The sequence below is a fragment of the Notothenia coriiceps genome, unplaced genomic scaffold, assembly GCF_000735185.1.
Source record: "Notothenia coriiceps isolate Sejong01 unplaced genomic scaffold, NC01 NC01_scaffold00002650, whole genome shotgun sequence".
Taxonomy (NCBI): Eukaryota; Metazoa; Chordata; class Actinopteri; order Perciformes; family Nototheniidae; genus Notothenia; species Notothenia coriiceps.
In genome coordinates, this window is record NW_011335351.1 from 61,839 (window position 1) to 82,268 (window position 20,430).

The 20,430-nt window shown below is 37.2% G+C and overlaps 2 protein-coding genes across 6 annotated transcripts in view; both read left to right on the top strand.

Annotated features, from left to right (window-relative positions):
- The first annotated feature begins 3,360 nt into the window (after positions 1-3,360).
- spi1b (Spi-1 proto-oncogene b) lies at positions 3,361-12,256 on the top strand. Its single transcript, XM_010765750.1, has 5 exons — positions 3,361-3,744; positions 4,227-4,320; positions 5,556-5,752; positions 7,016-7,169; positions 11,311-12,256. Exons 1-5 carry the CDS (start codon positions 3,703-3,705, stop codon positions 11,619-11,621), a joined length of 798 nt encoding a protein of 265 aa, XP_010764052.1. The 5' UTR covers positions 3,361-3,702; the 3' UTR covers positions 11,622-12,256.
- A 2,672-nt stretch (positions 12,257-14,928) lies between these two features.
- mybpc3 (myosin binding protein C3) overlaps positions 14,929-20,430 on the top strand; it is a 28,568-nt gene continuing 23,066 nt past the window's right edge. For all 5 annotated transcript variants that reach the window (XM_010765745.1, XM_010765747.1, XM_010765748.1 and 2 more), the window contains exons 1-2: positions 14,929-14,982; positions 18,954-19,223. In XM_010765745.1, the coding sequence (XP_010764047.1) occupies positions 14,958-14,982; positions 18,954-19,223 (295 nt within the window). In that variant the 5' untranslated portion in view covers positions 14,929-14,957. The remainder of the gene's footprint in view (positions 14,983-18,953; positions 19,224-20,430) is intronic.

Sequence of the window (20,430 nt, forward strand, 5' to 3'; positions counted from 1 at the left end):
AGTTGGATGTAGAAAAGTCAGAATTAATATAGATGTTTTTACTTTAAAGTAAATTCAGATTGAACATAGAAAAATGTAAATTATAGTTTCCGTCCAAAGAAAACCATTACTTATAGTGAAAACCACCCTTGAATGATGGGATAGTAGACAAAAAGCTTTAGGAATCCAAACTATAACAAATAATAAGTACCCTGTATCAAGATTGATGCAAAGCAAGTGACATTTGACCTTTTTAGAGAGGTTTAGGAAAAAAAACATTTGGGTGGATTTGCCATATCTCTGGAACCCATTGGTCGATTTTGGTGATTGACACCTCTTTTGAACCGTTAGAGCCAATATAATCTAGGGGAAGTTCCTAAATCCATCTACACCTTACCATTGAGGAGTGAGAGTGATGCGCACGCAGTTTGCCCAAACCAAAAGCTACGTTACACTCTGAAAACTGAAAACTAGGTTTATTGACATAAATATTATGATGGATTATCAGTAATCATTTCAAGGTGACACAGAGGCATTGGATTAACCTTCAGCAGCGTTTATATGCGCTTTACTGCCATTGAACACAACTTTTGATCAGAACACAGCAAAGGTAAGACGTATTTGCCGTTTTGGCCCAGTAAAGTGAAGTTGTGTGTTGTCTTTGCCAGCTTTCGCTGCCGCGGGTTTTGATCGCGATGATGCCTATACCATTGGAATCTGTGGAATCTCAGCTTTCAGATGATATCTTGTTTGTGCAGATCCAATGAAGTATAAAATATTGCTAACGTCAGTTATGTGCCAAGTGCGTTAGCACTCTTTCTCTTAGTGCTAATTCAGAGGCTTGGCGTTAGACTTGTGTTTCATTTTGGTAAAAATGTTTTATATCGTCAGTTAGCTGACTTTCTTCATGTTCAGTGAGTATGACACATTAATAGGTTGTTAAATGTTAAGAAGCCCTGAGACACAGTTTTGTGAATATTGTTGCGATAGCCCCTGCCGGCGTGGGCTATCGGGCTTAACAGGTTAACTAGCGTTTCAATTTAATAATGTCATCCACGTTAACACATTAATCAATTAGATGATCAAACTTGTGTTACAGCAAGTTGGATTGATTTAAAACACATTAAAATAGTCAAAGTTAAACAAAGAAAACATTTTTAAACAGCTGCTTGTCAATCATTTTCTTGCACAGCATGAATAAAAAGTCACTCAAACGTTATCCTTTGGCTTCTCTCAAACAGTTGTGATGGAAATAGTGGTTGGCGTGCTGCAGCTCTTTGTGTATTAATACTCTCGGAAAATGCTACTGTAAATGTCATCAGTTTTGCTCAGCCAGCTGTGATTAAGATGGGGCCGGTCGAGGTTGCCCACAGCCTGTGTGGTTTTAACAGCTCCCAAAATGAGACTCTGATCATCATCCATAAGCAAGGAAAACAGAAGAGCCATTGAAATAACAACAGACATGAAGACAGAATGATCTACTGTAAACCAACTATCGTACAGTTCTTTCAAACAGCATGTATCATAAATATATGGATAAGAAGTTGAAGTACTGCTTTCCAACAATCATGTCCTCTGATTCTGTGCTTGTGAATGTATCGGACTATGTTGCAACACATATGAAAGCAGTATTTTAAATATGCTTTGACCATGTTTGAGTGTGTATCTGAGATCTCAGCACCCATGGGAATCAACAACTAACCTCAGTAATTTAATCTTACAGAAAGTAATATTTTCAGCGCATTGCCTTATCACAATGCCGCAGTCTTCCTCTTAAACAGACAGCGCTAACAATAAACACTCAGATTTGGGCTTCACTGTTGCTTTACTATTTAACAGTTATCTCTGCAGCTGGGAAATACTTTCAGTTGTTTCAGTTGCCAAAAACTAAATATTGAACTTTTATTTTTGCCCTAATTTAAAGTACAAAGTATATTGCATAACAAACGCATATTACATAAGCAAACCAACTGTTTGAGTTTCCTAATCGCAGAGGGACACTCTGACCCCCCAGGAGCTTTTCTACAGATCATCTATCTGTAGTGATAATCTTCATTTAACCCCAGTGTGGTTTCAACACAGGTACTGGACTGCACCTTTATCTTATCTTCCAGCTGCATGTCGGTGTGATTGTGTCTGTGGCATGACTGTCAACAGTTGTCCTCTGTTGTGTTTACATCACCAACTTAACATGTATAGTCCTTTTTGATACATTATAAGTCTGTCAGTTTCAGGTCTGCATTCAGAGCCGGATGTATACTGTTTACAGTGAGACACTTCCCTTCACACACAAGGTGCTGATAATTAAAAATAATATGTGTCTCAGTAAATCCTGTCTTTGCTGTACATGTGAGGTGTAATTTATAGCATATATTTTAAATAAATATATATATTTTAATAGGATTCTCTAAAAACATCTTTAAGCTTTCTAGTGCTTTTTATTTGAACTGTGAGTTCATTAAACACTACTGTACATAAGAGTCAAAATCATTGTTTGCTCCAGCATATTTAAAAAGCTTATTTTGATGCTGATTTTACTGCATGCTGGCTTCAAAGCTCTATATTATATACATGTTTACAGCATACAGTTTTTATCAGCAAACAGATACAAACAGAAGAACATTTTTGTTTTAATTTATTTTAAATATTAATCAAAACTTCCTCATCTGATGAAGAAATATGTATATTATTACCATATTGTCAATTTATGATGAGAAAACATTTATAAATACCTATCCTTATACGTAGGTACTACATTTCTACAGTATATATTACATTGTCCTCATCATTTGAGGAAATCTACTGCTCTTAAACTAGATTTATTTATTTTTTCCTCTGCATATCATGTCAATCAGACAACTTAGGTGTACTGTACATGATCACAAATGCTTTTTAACTAGAATTATCTTTTTTTTACTCTTACTACTCTGTTGCTATTCTTTGAATGAATTACCTTGCTCTCTGTACTTCATTATTTTGACTTTATTTAAAAATTGACTGGACAATTAGCAACAATTTGATCCATTATTTAATTTAGTCCCACCTTTAGCTGTATTAATGTACGGTTGATTTTAATGTATCATGTATGACAAGTTAATGTATTTGTGGGGATCAATAACTTCTACTGTCTATCTGTGTAGCACTTGCTGAATGGTACACATTATGCCCTGTATTGCAATAACCACATGTTTGCACAGTACAACTGTAGCGCTATTGAGAACAAAGCATGCCAATACAACGAAAATAACACTTTAAATATTCAACAGCTCATGGCACCCTGTTTATCGGTGGAGAAACTGACAGTGAGGAGAAGCTTTATGACGATTGGCTGCTGAGGGAGGGGACAGTATATAGACCCTGATAAATGTGAGGTTTCATGGTCTCCCCTGACAAATCATCAATGGCCAGGAACCTGTAGCAGACACACTCTATTGCTCCCACCCACATACATTTTACAGAAGTCAAAAGTTCCTTTTTCATTTTACAGTCAAACAGCGGGCCTACTTTATTTTATTTAACTTGACTCAGCTGAAGGCCTCCAAGAGTAGCTCAGGTCGTAAGTGTCTGCTATACAATCAGAGAGAGAGAAATTGTAGGGTTTTTCGTTGAGTGAGAGGAAATTTTGAAACATTGTGCAATGGTGCCGCAAAAGTTTTGAAAGGCTGTGAGAGTATTTTTGTCTGCAAAACGTCTGAGAGTCGGACCGTTGAAGAAGAGGTCTCCATGTTGCATCCATACAGAATGGAGAGCTACCTCATCCCGCCTGTAAGTATCTTTCATTTGTATTATTATATAAACTCTGGGGAGACTTTCAAGCATCAAGCAAGCGTCAAGCTTACCTTGACTAAATTGTTTATAATAAGCATTCAACAGAAACACATTTATTAGTCAAGAGGTTGGACAATGTGTGTTATGTCAGATTAGATGACTTAATGTGAGTCTACTACAATTTGAATAGAGCACACAAACTGTAAGAGTCTTTTATACTACGGGCGACATGAAAATGAAACTCAAGACTTCTTGAGAGTTTCAGAAGAGAAGGGGCTAGAAAAAAAAGTCATTATTATAGCACAGACATTACTAATGCTTCTTCTGACTTACAAAATAAAATGTATTTAGATACAATGTGAACTTTATCACAGTCAAAGATCAGATTCACATTGATTTAATGTGGTATCTGCATCATACAGTAAAAAAGTCTTCTTTCATGATTTTGTGGCTGAAAGTGTCTTTATTTACTCTTGCAGCACTCAGAAGAAATGTACGACCCTGAGATCTACAGACATCACATTGCAGAATATTATAATTATGGTAATGTCCTCGACGCAGATATCCATACAGGTGAGTTTTGCTTCAAAATACATTTTGTCTCATGTGCAATGAGAACGGCAGCTTGTTCTATTAAAATACATTGAGTAATGTTACAATTAAAGACATTTTAAGATGGAGATGAATGAGGATGATTGTGGGGCTAGGATGTACATTTAATACACTGCTTTTATTTGAAATTCAATGGAAAATACTGTCATTTAAGTTTTCTATTCTGAATCTTGGAATCAGTCCCCATGACCTGATGCGGTGACACTGTATTTCTGGTGCGTTGTGCATAAAGAGTGCAGCTGGAGCGCACCACATTGGGTGGATGGAACACAGGAAACAGATGCCATTTCTTTCGGCCGCTACAACCTACAGACATAGAACAAACTTTCGCCCCATGGGGTTTTGTTGATTCAAAAGAGGTGCTTTACTTTCTCTTGTAATCAACAGTTTTGAATATTACACCAAAACAATGTATTATGGGGGGGGTGGGGGAACTTTTCCTGACCTTTATAACAAAAGGCGCCACCACTGAGAAAGTGCCAGTTGTCGTTTGATAAAAATATCTTATTCTTATATTTAAATATCTCATTTACTATATCCTTAAAACATATACATTCAAACACTACATATACTGACATACAGTCATTTAATTTCAGTGTTTCAACTTATATCTGATGTGTCTTTATAATGTAGCTTGACTCTATTTTTTTAAGTAGATGCTATGTATAGTAGCAGTAGTTTGCATATTAAATACTTATTAACTTATTATCTGACTCTATTGTTGGTCCTTTATTTCCATAAGTTCACTTGAACCATAGAAAACTTGAAAAGTCACTGTTATTTAATTTATGAATCAATTTTGACAACATGAAAAAGCCAACAAATTTGAAGTAAGGGCTGTAGCAACACTCGCCAGTGAGGCATCAAACAGGAAAGAGCTTCATGCTGCATTCTCTGTTATTCTCCCCATGTCACCCGGTGTATGCAAACTAAAGCACTATGAGTAAGCAGCTAGTTGTCAAGTCTAGTTGCTTTGAACTTAGTCATTTTAGATATTTTATAACGATTATTTTTGCTAGACAAACAGTCTGTCTGTTTTCATGAGCCACCTCTAACCTCTCTAAATATGTATTTCTGCAATACCAATTGTTTTTTAAAGGCTGCAGTATGTTTCAGTAACTTGGGTTAATTTCAAAGAAACCACAGAAAGTTGCAGCCATTACGCTGTTTTCTCATCTCTCTTTCTCTCTCCGCAGATCACTGGGAATACCACCCTCACCCTCACGCACACTCCGTAGAGTTTGAAAACCTCCAAGAGACCAACTTCACAGAGCTGCAGAGTGTGCATGCTCTCCACGCGCCCAGCCTCATACGACACGACGCCATACGGTACGAAGCAGAAAGCCTGCAGGATCCAAACCTTGGGGCACATCCACACGTGTTACAGCAGCCAGTAAGTCCCACTGTCAGAAAACAAACACATGCAGTCAAGACACACACACACACACACACACACACACACACACACACACACACACACACACACACACACACACACACACACACACACACAATGTGCAAAAAACATAAATTAAATATACATTTACCAGATTATCAGATTAAAATGCATAAAACTTAAACTGTCAAATTGACAATGATTACACTAAAGACAAAAGTTAAGTAAGGGTTTCCTGTACTCCTTCCACAAACATAAAAAAGTTGATTGATGCTTAATGACCTTCTTTAACACCTCTGAATCACCAAATATCCTTTTAATTCACTGCAGACGTCCTCAAAGTTGGGTTTAAAATCAGAAAAGACATTCAGAGAGTCAAAGGCCTTTTTAAGGTCCTGTGGCGAAAAATTAGGAAGTGAATCTCTGAGTTACAAGAACAACTTTAATTTAGTCTTTTCTTCTTTATTTCAGTAAAAAAAGGTTTTTCTTTGAATAGAGTCTGAAGGCTTTGCAATGCTCACGGTGTCACTAGGGCAAGCTCCACCCCTCCGGTTTTGAACCAGTGAACCAGAACAGAGATATCTGGTTGAGGACTGCATCAAAGTGCAGTATCTCTAGCCAAGTCAACATTTTCAAATTGGAAATTCTTCCCTACATTTTAAGACCATATTTTCCAGTTTTCAGTGTTCCTTAAAGCATGGGGCACAACTAAATACACTTAAATACACGAATCAACCCATGCACTAAAACTCTATAAATGTTTATTTCAGTCTCACTACTCGTGTTGAATGCAAACCCACAGATGTGCGTCCGATGTTAGGCACAGTAATATACTGTATACTGTATATCTCTAGCAAAATAATATTTCTGAATTAAAACAGTACAACATTCCATACAAAAAAACAACCTTAAATCATCAAAGAGTTTGTTAGATTATGCATCATGTTTTCTAGTGCTCATATGGTTTATAAAAATCCTGACCTGGAAAACCGTATATAAAAGTTGATAAACAAATGTTGTTAAGGGGTACAAACCTTTGTGTGTGTGTGTGTGTGTGTGTGTGTGTGTGTGTGTGTGTGTGTGTGTGTGTGTGTGTGTGTGTGTGTGTGTGTGCGTGTGCGTGTTATCAATCAACTGTACTGTATATGTAGCATTCTCATACAGTGTTGTTTACTAAAATCTTGGAGCAGCATGAAGGAAATTGGGTTAAACTCCTGCAGAAGTTTTGATTTAGGACTAACTTTGACTCCTGTGTTGTAGGTAGCATATTTCCCTCGGCCTGTGTATCCACAACATGTGTCGCAGCGCAGCTCTGATGATGAGGAGCATGGGGCACGAAGTCCCCTGGTGCTGGAGGTGTCTGATGAGGAATGTCTGAGAGATCGGGTCCCTTATGTCACTACAGGAGAGCTGGGTAAGGATAAAGATTTACAAAACATTTCACGCGTGCGGCATGGGAACTCTCAAGCCCTCTGCTGAGAAGTGAACACACGTTCTTTAAGGCAAACCGTGCTGGTTAGTGAGGATTCTCAATCATCCAGGTCATGGTCATAATCTGCGTTAGATTCTTCAGTCTTAAAAAAATAAAGTATTGTTTGCAGCAGGTCAGTGTCGTCTTCTGGTGGAGGTTTGGAAAAAGCCAAGTCAGCTTTGTTTTCTGCTGACAAGTTAAGAATCACTTTTAGGATGAGCTAATGGTTGCACAATAGCTTTTACATTGCTGGTTATGCATCTTTAGGACAAGTGGGCAAAAAAAAGTTATAAATGTTCTCGTTGTCCAAGGCTGGGCTAGGGGGGATTTCTTTTAAATCCTAGGTTACTTTATTTGCAATACACATTTTTTTCTTCTTTATTAACTTTGCATTGTATGGTTTCTTCGTCTGCATAAAAACCTTTATATTTCCTTAGCATTTCTTGGTGCAGTCTATTTTTCAGAATATGTTTAACAAATTATTTAGGGAAAACATGGATAATAAAAAAAAATTGTGTTGACATTTCAACGATTTAACACTGGATATAGAGATAGGATCGGAGGGATGAAACCCTCTTTAATGGTCACACATGCAGAGCACACAGCACACACAGTGACATTTGTTCTCTGCCTTTAACCCATCCTAACTAGTAGGAGCAGTGGGAGTGAGGGGGGAAGGGGGATGTCCGGTGCCTTGCTCAAGGGCACCACTGCAGGGCAGGAGGTGAACTGGGACCTCTCCAAGTAGCAGTCCACACTCCATATTTAGGTCTGGCCGGGGACTTGAACCAGCGACCCTACAGCTCACAGTCCAAGCCCCTACTGACTGAGCCACTGCCGGACCATATAGAGGATTATATGATACATGTTCATTATAGAAATGTTTTGAGAGAAAAACTAATTCCATGAGTCACATGAAATCGGGGGAAAACGCACCAGAAATACAGTGTCACCGCATCAGGTCATGGTGACTGATTCCAAGATTCAGAATAGAAAACTTAAATGACAGTATTTTCCATTGAATTTCAAATAAAAGCAGNGTATTAAATGTACATCCTAGCCCCACAATCATCCTCATTCATCTCCATCTTAAAATGTCTTTAATTGTAACATTACTCAATGTATTTTAATAGAACAAGCTGCCGTTCTCATTGCGCATGAGAAAAAATGTATTTTGAAACAAAACTCACCTGTATGGATATCTGCGTCGAGGACATTACCATAATCATATCAGAAGAACATTCTGGGAACCAAACTAAAACTTCCCGCTGAAAACGTTTTAAGAATAGTAGGGCATAATGTTCTAACAATGTTATCAACCACATGTTAAGAAGGTCATCAAAAACATTTCAAGAAGGTTATTACCAAGCATTTCAAGAATGTTTTTAAAGAACGTTATCCTACCTTTTAGAAGAACATTCTGGGAACCAAAATAAAACGTCCCGCTGAAAACATTCCTAGAACAACGAATGGTAATAAACATTTCTAGCTGGGAACTCACACATGCCACCGCAAACATGCAATATCTGCTTACAGCTTATCATGAATTACGTGCTTGTTTGTTTTTTTCAAAAGGAAAATGTGGTGACATCAGGTTTTTTTTAAAACGTCCTTTTCAAACAAATGCAACAAGTTTGTTACTTAAAGCGCTCTAGAAATAAATCTGACGTTGACCATGACCGTGTTAATATTTGCCATAACAGCAACGCTTTATAAAAAAAGAATAACATCCTGAAAACATTTTCAGAATGTTTCTTGGAGAATGTTCTTCAATTGTTATCATGTAACATTGAGGGAACGTTTTATAAAGAACATCTTTAATGTGTTACCCAACAACGCCCAAAACACATCCTTAGAATGTTGCAGGCAAAACGTTCCACCTTTGTTAACATATCACATTAAAGGAACATTTTATAAAAAACTTTCTGTCACCTCAGTCCTCAATAACATCCTGAAAACATTTTCAGAATGTTTCTTGGAGAATGTTCTTCATTTGTTATCATGTAACATTGAGGGAACATTTTATACAACCCTTTCTCTCATCTCAGGCCTCAATAACATCCTGAAAACAATTTCAGAATGTTGCTTTGAAAATGTTCTTCAATTGTTATCATGTAACATTGAGGGAACGTTTTATAAAGAACATCTTTAATGTGTTACCCAACAACGTCCAAAACACATCCTTAGAATGTTGCAGGCAAAACGTTCCACCTTTGTTAACATATCACATTAAAGGAACGTTTTATAAAAAAACTTTCTGTCATCTCAGGCCTCAATAACATCCTGAAAACATTTTCAGAATGTTGCTTTGAAAATGTTCTTCATTTGTTATCATGTAACATTGAGGGAACGTTTTATAAAGAACATCTTTAATGTGTTACCCAACAACGCCCAAAACACATCCTTAGAATGTTGCAGGCAAAACGTTCCACCTTTGTTAACATATCACATTAAAGGAACATTTTATAAAACACTTTCTGTCATCTCAGGCCTCAATAACATCCTGAAAACACTTTCAGAATGTTTCTTGGAGAATGTTCTTCATTTGTTATCATGTAACATTTTATACAACCATTCTCTCATCTCAGGCCTCAATAACATCCTGAAAACAATTTCAGAATGTTGCTTTGAAAATGTTCTTCATTTGTTATCATGTAACATTGAGGGAACGTTTTATAAAGAACATCTTTAATGTGATACCCAACAACTTCCAAAACACATCCTTAGAATGTTGCAGGCAGAACGTTCCACCTTTGTTAACATATCACATTAAAGGAACGTTTTATTTTTTAANTCCAAAACACATCCTTAGAATGTTGCAGGCAAAACGTTCCACCTTTGTTAACATATCACATTAAAGGAACATTTTATAAAAAAACTTTCTGTCATCTCAGGCCTTAATAACATCCTCAAAACATCCTCTGAATGTTGCAGTTAAAACGTTATGTCTTAGTTAACCTTAAACCTTATAGGAACATTATTTGAACAAATAAACATCCTAAAAAGGTTCTTTGAACATCAGATTAAAGCGTTTCTTTAAAACCTTGTTAGAACCAATAGGTAACGTTAGCCAAAGTTGTGAGAACATTCCCCGCTAGCTGGGCTGGCTCTCTACTTTCTCTTTTGGCCAGTTTAAGATATTACAGCAGAGCCTGAGTTGTTTCTGAAACGATTTCTCCAGGGCCTATAGCCGAATGGTTTTAAGGAAATGAACTCAGTTTTTAATCAAACACCTCAGTGAGCCCTCGCACTTATTTTACCCTGCCCACATCAAGTCAGCATTTAGCATTTTTGTTAAAGTAAGACCACTTTTGAACTGAACATGACCTTGCAAAATCCGTTTGCATTTTGGAATATGGCGAGATCAACAGAGAACACACAAATCAAAAAGTAAACATGGTTCTCCGACTGTGACGCCATCTGTATGGCTCAGGGCATCTCAGACATGCTCCAAACAACATGCATGGTCTTTACATGATCATGTATTTGCAAGTTATGCAATGGCAACCCAAAGGGGTCTTAAAGAACACCCTCCCCCCCAACTGCACACCACCAACATATGAAACAAGTAGTGGGGCAAGTCTTCAGATTCAGAGAACTGGTTACAAACCTTACTGTCAATGGGACTTGTGATAACTTGACTGTGGAGTTACTTTTCTGTAAAACTAAAATGTTTATGTTGTTATGAAGTGTCATTCATTTCTGTTTCCAAATTTGTCTTTGAAGTAAGAACTCAAAACGTTCAGTTTGATTACTTCTTCTTAATTTGTAGACAGACATTTATAAAGGGATATGAAAATCGTAATATTTAATAACCTTCATAATTTCATATGTCATCAACTACGGTTATCACGTAGCACCATGACAATGTGGACAATACTAAAATAAGGACTCATGTCGGATTGCATCTGATAGTATTCTTTAGAATTTCCTTTTGTTATCATTGTCTTGTCTTGTGAAGTTACCTTTTATTAAAGATAAATTGAGCTGTCTTTTTAGGATGACACAGTTTTTTTATTTTCTTATTTAGTCTAAAGTGTGTTTATACTTAATAACAGTGCAACTCTCTGATATTTTTGAACAGGCAATAAAAAGAAGATTCGTTTATACCAGTTCCTGTTGGATCTTTTAAGAGATGGCGATATGAAGGACAGTATCTGGTGGGTGGACAGAGACAAGGGGGCATTCCAGTTTTCTTCCAAACACAAGGAGGCTCTGGCACATCGCTGGGGGCTCCAGAAGGGAAACCGCAAAAAAATGACCTATCAGAAGATGGCCCGGGCCTTACGTAACTACGGCAAAACTGGAGAGGTGAAAAAGATCAAGAAGAAGCTGACCTACCAGTTCAGTGATGAGGTGCTGGGGAAGAGTCATCTGGAGAGAAAATTCTTGTAGGCAGGATGAGTACTCAAATGTCACGATTTACTCGTGGAAAATGTTGAGGAGTAGTTTCTGATGTAAGACATTTAATCAAACTTGCTAATGTGTTATTTTGCATTTTGTGAATAGTTACATTACTGGTCTACTGTGGGGCCAATCATTTTGTACAGACAAACGGGAAGAGATGTAAGGTTACACAGTATGCATATTAGACCCTGGGTTTACTGTGATACCCTGTATACATTTTTAAATGTGGGTGCACATACAAATCTTTGGAATTTCTTTAAGTAACTGTCTGTTTATACATTTTCAATACCTGGTTCCAAGTTGTGTTTTATGAAATGTAGCTATGAGGTCAGGAAGGCCTTCTGCCGCCTGGGTTTCACTCTCCCTGTTTTGGACAGGCTTAAGTTCTCTTTCAGGGTAATACTCTATGTACTACTCTATGTGTGTATATATAATTGCAAATTCATATTTAAAACAGTAAAGAGACACAAATAAGTCATTAATGGGATAGACTAACCTTTGAGGACCATTATAAAACCATTACTATGATTACTTATATGACAAATGTTTTGTAAAAATACATGAAACTCTGTATCTCATATTAAAAAAATGCTTGTAATGAATAAATGTTCATAAAAGTACAAGATAAAATATGCTAATGTCATTGAAGTTATTTGCAGTACAATGAAAGGAAGAGGGAACTCCCTGTTATTAAAACAATATAAAAGAAGGTCGCAAAGTGCTGAGCAAGGTGCAAATACCGAATGTGGGGTTAGTGTTTGTGAGCGATAACATCGCACACAAGGGGTAAAATACAAAGAAGAAGAGGAAGTAAACATTTCATAAACTTCTGAAGTTATAGGTTTACAATTAGCTCACATTTCATTTAGGCTACAAAGATAACTGCTGAGTATGAGGAACTATGAGGTGAATGCAGAGCGGGGCGGGGGGGTGAAGTGGCCTGTCACCCAGTCCTTATATCTGCCTGTGATCCTGACACTCTGCAGGCGCCAGCACTCCACTCATTAAGGCAAAGCCCAGAGAGACACATCTGGAGTTAATAGGTTAATAGTCTATACAAGTACTGCAGCTGCTCCTCTGGTGGTTTTCCTCTGCATCGAATGCCTTTTCTTGAGTGGCTTAATTGTGTTAAAACATTCTGTATATTGTTTTGGCGTTGGTATCATAGTTAGTGTTTCATTAACCGTTGTCCTAGACAAAGCAGTCTTTACAAAATATAGAGATGCTTTTGAAATGCTTATCAATGCCTCTACTATCACACTTCCCTTTTACAATAACACATCTAAAAATCACTTCTGCAGATGAAATTCAGTTCAATACAATTACAGAAAATAAAAGTGAATCTAAATATGAAAAAACTACAGCACATGGTGTCCCTAGAGCCAACAGCTCCCCTCAATGGCGGAGTTATAATTGATGCCCAGAGCTGACAGGTGAGAAGATGAAAATAAATGGCCTTGAATAGAAATGAGCCACCATACAGTACAATACTATACAATACAATACAGAGTAACTTCACCAGAGCAAGATAATCAATATGACTTTTACATTACTTACATGTAAGTGTGTTGGAAACCTTATCAGAAAAGAACGTAAAAGGACAAACTCATTTACAGATGTAAGTGTCATTGACCACATCAACAACAAGGCTCAGCGGTAAACCAACAAAGGCAACACATGTGGCTCTCAGATAAATTCAGAATACAGCACTTGTCATTGCTGTGGTCAGAGTGGACGAGCTGCAGGCGGCAGTTAGTACAGTGCATGTTTCCAGATTAAGATCTCAGCAAGAACAGTTAAGGTTGAGATTAGGGCTGCTACACCCCAACACTTGTGAGAGGATGGAGATCCTCTTCCTCTCATCGTCTCTTGCTTTTTTTGTAACAGTCAAAAATGTATATTTAAGATATATTTTTGGAAGATATTATTGAGTGTAGATATACAGTAGTATGTTTTGCTGCTATAGTTAAATAAGACTAGTCTAGTATAGTAAAGTAAACATACAGTAAGTAGAATATAGTAGATTACAGTAAACCATAGTATAAGAAAGTAAAATATTGCATAGGATAGTCGATTAACGTAACAGAGCATGGTGCAGTAGAGTACATTACAGTACATGTCACTTGTTAGACGCTTTTATCCAAAGCGACTAACATACATTCCCATAGGAACAATTTGGGGTGTGTCTTGTCCAAGGACACAGTGGAATGTTGACTGCAGCGAGATTCAAACCAGTGCCCCCGTGATCCGAAGATCAGCGCACTAACCACTGAGCCAAAACCCACAGTAAACTGAGTAAACTGTAGTATAGTTCAACAGCACAGTACAATATACAGTATAGCACAGTAGTGATGTGAAGTGATCTATAGTAAAGTATTGTATTTAATATAGTATATTATAGTGTACATTATATATATTATAATATATATAGTATGGTATACTATACTAGGTATAGTATTGTAAATCATAGCACAAACAGTTGAGGTAAACATAGCATAGTTGAGTTTACTGTTCTGTAGCAAGCTACAGTAAATGATATGGTGACATAGTACAGTATGATTATAATACTGAGATACACAGCATAGTATAGTACTGTGCAGTAAAGCAAGTATAATGATAATAATAATAATAATAATAATAATAATAATATAGTCTAGTATAGTATAATATTGTAAAATATAGTATGTACCACAAAAAAAAGTTCTAGTTTAGTTTTGCGTTCCTGGCAGCTTTAACACTTTTTAAATCGATAAAAATGATAAGTCAGACTTGCCTGTATAGGGAAAGGTAAAAATGTAAAGAAATACTTCTAAGGAAACCGAAATAAACCTAAACTCTGCTAAAGGATTAGAAGGACTCTTTAAAGGGAAACACACTCATCTCTGCCCACAGATAACACACACCTATAGATTTGTATTCTCCACCATCCTCTCGTATACCTTTAGATTTACAGGGTGACCGGGTGCAGCACAGATGTGGGGAAAGCAAAGAGACTTTTTTTGGAATCAGGGCTCTAAATTTAACTTGCATCCCTCCCCCTCCCTCTCAAGGCCTATCATTCAGCCGAGGTGTTGGAGGAAAGGATGGTTGAAATATAGCCTGGGTCAGGCGTAAGCAGGGGTGGGCTGGGGAGAATGTGGGGGTGGTTGTTGTGTTTTGGGACATTGCGTTGGGCCTAGGAAAAAGAATGGCAGGAGAGGTGGGATGGTTCATGGAAGCGGGGGGGGGATTTGGCAGCAGCACAGTATTAAAGGCACGGGGTCCAGATAGACGGCAGACTGTAGCAACAGTGAGTCACACTGTAGAGGACAGAGAGCATTCAGGATGCCAGAGCCAGTCAAAAAAACAGGTAAGTGTATTCATTCAGATACAGGGAAAGGTTTCTTTAACACCTTAAAATGTAACGGCTTATAATAATACATGTACAAAACGTACAAAACGGTTCAATATGTAGTCGTATAGTTTACATACTTTATGTACAATTCTCAAAAGCACAATCTTCTTCTAAGAAACTAACAATGTGAAATTACAAAATGATGTGTGAGAAAACATACCGTGCTGGAACACACCCCTCTCTTAAGCAACTGTAAACCACAACCAAGCTGAGGCTCATGTGAGACCTGCACGTTGTTCTCATGATATTAAGTATTCTCTTTGTTTGCCAAGTAATGTGATTGCAAAATGTCATTATTATGTTTTTGTTATTTGTGAAACCGAATTGTTCTTTTTATTAAGGTACTGTTTTGGTTATTTTTGTCACTATCGAAATCTATTTTTTGCCATCTGCCAGGTTATTTTAAATGTATGCCACAATCATTTTATTATTTATTATGTTTCCAGACAAAAACATCTCTAAAGCAGAGAAATGAAATACCAAAATAAATATTTAAAACAGGAAAATTGTAGTTGCAGTAGAGGTAGGAATATAAAAGAATAGGAATATTAATTATAAATTAAAACAGAAATGATACTGAACAAGTAAAAATCCTCCATGTCATAACAAAGCAGTAGATCAGTAAAGTAACTGTCAAATATATCACATTTAAAGTGGCCTAGTACAAATGCTCCTGTAGCCACAACATAATACGTGCAATAATCCATCCTTAGTTAAAAGTGTTTTCTCTAAGCCTCTGTTGGTCGTGTCAGGGAACTTGGGAACACAACACTCGATCCAGGTGGAAACATTCCAGCATCATTCACAAAATGCACAACTGATCCAAAAATGCTCTGCAGGATTCCAACTTGACAAACGTGTCTGTGTGTTCCCCCCCCCTCTCTTCGGGGGGAATGGATGGATGTTTGTGGAGTTGGAGGCACGACATCACATATCAAATGACACATTGCATCCCAAATGGCAAGCAAGTGTGTGCTAAGACTTTTAGTGTAGTGTATTTATTAAGCTATGATCATCTTGCCACCACGGAATTAATATCAATTATTATTAACTCTCTACAGTAAACAGGATGCTTTTGATTGTTTTGAAGTATTGCTATAAGCGTGGTTTGCTCCGTCAAATGTTCAGTTAAAAAAAGAGTTAAAGCCCCCATGACCAATATGTGAAGGGGCTAGTAGTGATGAACCTGCGGAGAATTATCACCTGAATCTGCAGCTTTTCTCAGCTCAGTGAGATCAAGCTCACTGTTTAGCTTCCTGACCCACAACTCTACTGTTTCCATACACTCTCACCGCTCACATGGTATCGTTTTTTATTAAAAAGCCATAAAACCAGATATTTTCTTTAGGAGACAGAGCTATAGAGAGGTAACATACTGACATTTATTTGTTGGCTACGAACATCACTATAAATTAATGCTTTTGTTGCTCTATAACTTTTGGATTTAAAGAGGATGAAGGTTTGCTAACAAGTTTAACATCAACTTAAGGTGATGATTTGTCAGTGTCGTGTTCAAAGATTTGTTCTGCTGTCCTAAAATGTTCAATAAAATTAGTTTGAAGTTTTTGGACACATTTTAGGTTAGGCCTACTTATATACAGTACAATTAAACTAACTTAAGTGAAGCACGTATGAACAATCATTTTTAGATGACATTTGTAAATAATACAATGAAATAGTATTTGACTTTTTGAAAAAAACAAATATGTATTATATTCTTCAGAACTACGAAAAGTCACGAGAAGGTCAGACTTTGATTTACTGCTGAAGGTATTTTGGGCCAGAGTCATCTCTACATTATTAATATCAGCTTTAACCTTTTTAGATACCAACTTAAATGTTGTAAAAAGTAACTTGGGGTTATAAATCAAGGAAGGAGTCTGTTGCTTTCTGTATAGCTTGTCAACAGCCTCATGTACTTAGACAAACAAAGATAAACTGATCAACAGTCTCTAAATAACAATATGTCCTGTCTGCAATGCTTATTTATGGCTACTCTGAACTATGTCAACACTATGTGTTATATTGTTACTATTTAATTTCTAACCTTTCTGAACGAAGTAGTTGAACTATTTAAACATTTCCTTGGATACGTCCGTCTTTTAACTTAAACTAGGAGTGTCTTTTTACTTTAAATGTGATAAAGGTGTGATATGTGGGGCAGCGTGACTGACACCATGTTGAGGTGTCGTAACAGCAGAGACGCTGGCTGCAGACAGACCGAGGGCACATTATTCATTCTGTGCCTCCAGAGTCACAAAAATAGAGTCCAGTTAATCCCTCGACTCTGATACCTGCGCCCCCGCTGCCACTGAAGCCCTCCAACGTCATGTTTTTAGTCCTGTACATAGGCATCCTATATATACACCCATAAGGTCATCTTGCAACACATGGAGGTTTTTTTTTTTTTCCTGTACGTTGAACTATTCAGGACTCAAACCAGGAGTCCAAGCATCTGAATCACGCCCACATGCATTTCATTATTCCAAACAACTGGTGTTACACATGTCTACACTCAGGGCTGCCAGTCACTATCACTATTTTTATGTTTGTATTAGATTTCTCTTCACATTTGATAGCTTTTCCAAAGATAACAACACATCTCTTCACAGCAGCAAAGGCAACAGCTGGTGGTACACACAATGAGTGTAAAACTATCACTATTAATAGACTGACTGTAGACATCATGTATTCATTTCTTTAGGATCACGATCCATGACTGTGATATGTTTCAAGGGTTTGGTTATTGCGTGATTGTTACAGATCCAGATGTGTCTCTGTTGGCCTTTTTAATTTCACCCGACGTCCCATCAAAACAAGCTTACGTTTTGATTGATTGCTTATTAATGAAAAACAATGTTCTGTGTGTTATGTCGGTTATGTCATGACGAAGGATATACATTCAGTTCTGTACTTAAGTACATATTTTGTACTTCTGCTTTATTTTTTTACGTGTAAAAACAAGTTTTAGTTCATTATTCTTTTCCAGCCTCGGAAGTTACTTTGCAAATAAATGTTTAACATGTATATACAGTAAAATGTAATATCAGTGTATATGGTGTGATGCATAATTATTATTATTATGAAATATATAATGTAATTAATAATATAAATGAAATATATTATTATTAATGTAATGTGAGTAAACTACAACTTTTACATTGCATACATTACTTACAATTAGTTCAACATTGGCAAAAGATACACCATTTAAATGCAGCTGTTATGTTTTTTCATCGCTAATTAAATAATTTAACAATACAGTCTGAAATTGTAATTCTGCATAATGACTTATTTCCCTTTAGATACTGAGGTATATCTGCAGTAGCTGATAATACCTCTCATAAATGCAGGCCGTTTGACTTTATGTGGTAGTGATACTTTTGCTTAAATAACAGTGGTTAATGGTCAACTTCTGTTTTCAGACAGTGCAGTAGCCTTAATAACCATGCCAATGATATAACAGAATATGACTGCACAAATAAGACTCAAGAAGTTGCTGCTGTTTTGACACATTCTGTGTGGTGTGGAAAAAGGCAAATTCATTGTTTTTCAACTAGCCCCACCCAGTGTGCTGCAGACAGTATAACACTGTACTTTTTTTGATGAAGAGCCTTCTTCTTTTGCTGAAACAACGTTACAGTACATGTGCTGCTCTTCAAGCTTGACATTGGTTTTAAAATGGAATAACACAAAATAATATATCATTATCAGTATTTATTTTTTTGAAAGATGCAAATAATAAGCCTACTGGTACCCGTTACTTGTTTTTCTCACATAAGTATTATCAAATGTCCTCTCAGCAGGAATTATAACATGTGTGTTTTCTCCTCAAGATTTGACCCCTTAAAAGATAACTGTTAAACAAAGTCTAATTGAAACTTCAGAAGACTTACTTTTAATTTGAACCCACCCCCCCTCTTCAGTTTCAGCATTTGCCAAGAAACCAAAGACTCAGGAGGCAGAGGAGGGGTCCTCTGTGCTCTTTGAAGCAGAGACAGAGAAGCCTGATGCTAAAGTAAAATGGCAGTGCAACTCAAAGGACATTGCCACTGGCGCCAAATATGTGATGACAGCCGCCGGAAACAAGCATTCCCTCTCTATAAAAGCCATTACCAAGGAAGATGCCAATGTGTATGCAGTGATTGCTGGGGGGTCAAAGGTCAAGTTTGACCTGAAGGTCGTATCTAAGCCAGGTGGGAGACTTTCATGCTGCAGTTGTGCGTTTTGAGGTCTCTGCTTGTTCCACTACAGGCTGTGTTGTCCCCAGGCACAAAGCTAAAATATAGCACTTAATGCAGGAAAGCACTGAGGCAGTAAAAACTTGATGCACTGCATGCAATTGAACTCACATTCTGCTCACTCTGACAGCTGCTCCACAACAAGTCCCTGAGACGGCTTTGTGTTGTCTATCCACGGGGAAAGTTGCTCTTGAAGGAATAGTTTGACATTCAGGGGGAAAAGCTTCTTAGCTTTTTTGCAGGGATGAAATGGAACTAACTCTTCAATCGGGTGATGGGGACGCTCCAGCTGTGATGCCAAATCCAACCTCTTCCAATTCCCCTACAAATCTGTATGTTCGGTAAAAGTCATTTAGTATCCTATATGCCATACATAGTTAAGCATAAAGACCTAAAGGTATGAAAACAGTAAGCCTGTCCTTGTACAAAGCGATCCAATCCACCTACCGCCGACTCTAAAGGTCACTATGAAACACGTTTTATCTCGAAGTTTTCACTTTCTCAGAATTAATGTCGACTCCAGAAAGTCCCTACAGTCCCACATACAACCCGTAGATGTAATAATGGATCAGCATCCAACTGAACCTCCCTGCAAATTTACCTTAGATGCCACACAAGGTGCTTCAATTGAAATAAATCATCCCAAATAGCATTCTCCCCATTATAGCCATCGCCTTTACATAATTACATTAAAGTGTTGAACGGACACCACCAAATGCAAACAAAGTATTTTCCCTTTGTATTATAAATGTTAGAAATGCATTTTTACGTGCATGGCTTCATCCCAATGTGAAGACTATGGGGCCACTAAGAGAAACACGAATGTGCAGGCATATCTTTCTAGTTTTTATACTAAACTTACATTAAATGACATAAGACAATATGTTTAATTCCCTTTTGGACAGAGCTAGGCTAGCTGTTTTCCCCTGCTTCCAGTCTTTATGCTACACAAAGCTAATTGTCCCCTGGTCGCTTCATGTTTATCATACAGACATTAGATCATCTAAGATGTCAAACTATTCCTTTAGGATCTGGATAACTGCAATCACTGCATTAATCACAATCGTTTTGCCCAGCACTTTATCACAACTATAGAGCACTGTTCTGTATGCTGCAACAACTGTGTGCAAAGTGTGTCATGGAGCAGCTTTTGTGCCATGAG

Coding starts and splice junctions, on each gene's coding strand:
- spi1b (XM_010765750.1), top strand. CDS start 3,703: ATGTTGCATCCATACAGAATGGAGAGCTACCTCATCCCGCCT. Junction 5,753..7,015: donor CACACGTGTTACAGCAGCCA/GTAAGTCCCACT, acceptor CCTGTGTTGTAG/GTAGCATATTTCCCTCGGCC. Junction 7,170..11,310: donor TGTCACTACAGGAGAGCTGG/GTAAGGATAAAG, acceptor ATTTTTGAACAG/GCAATAAAAAGAAGATTCGT.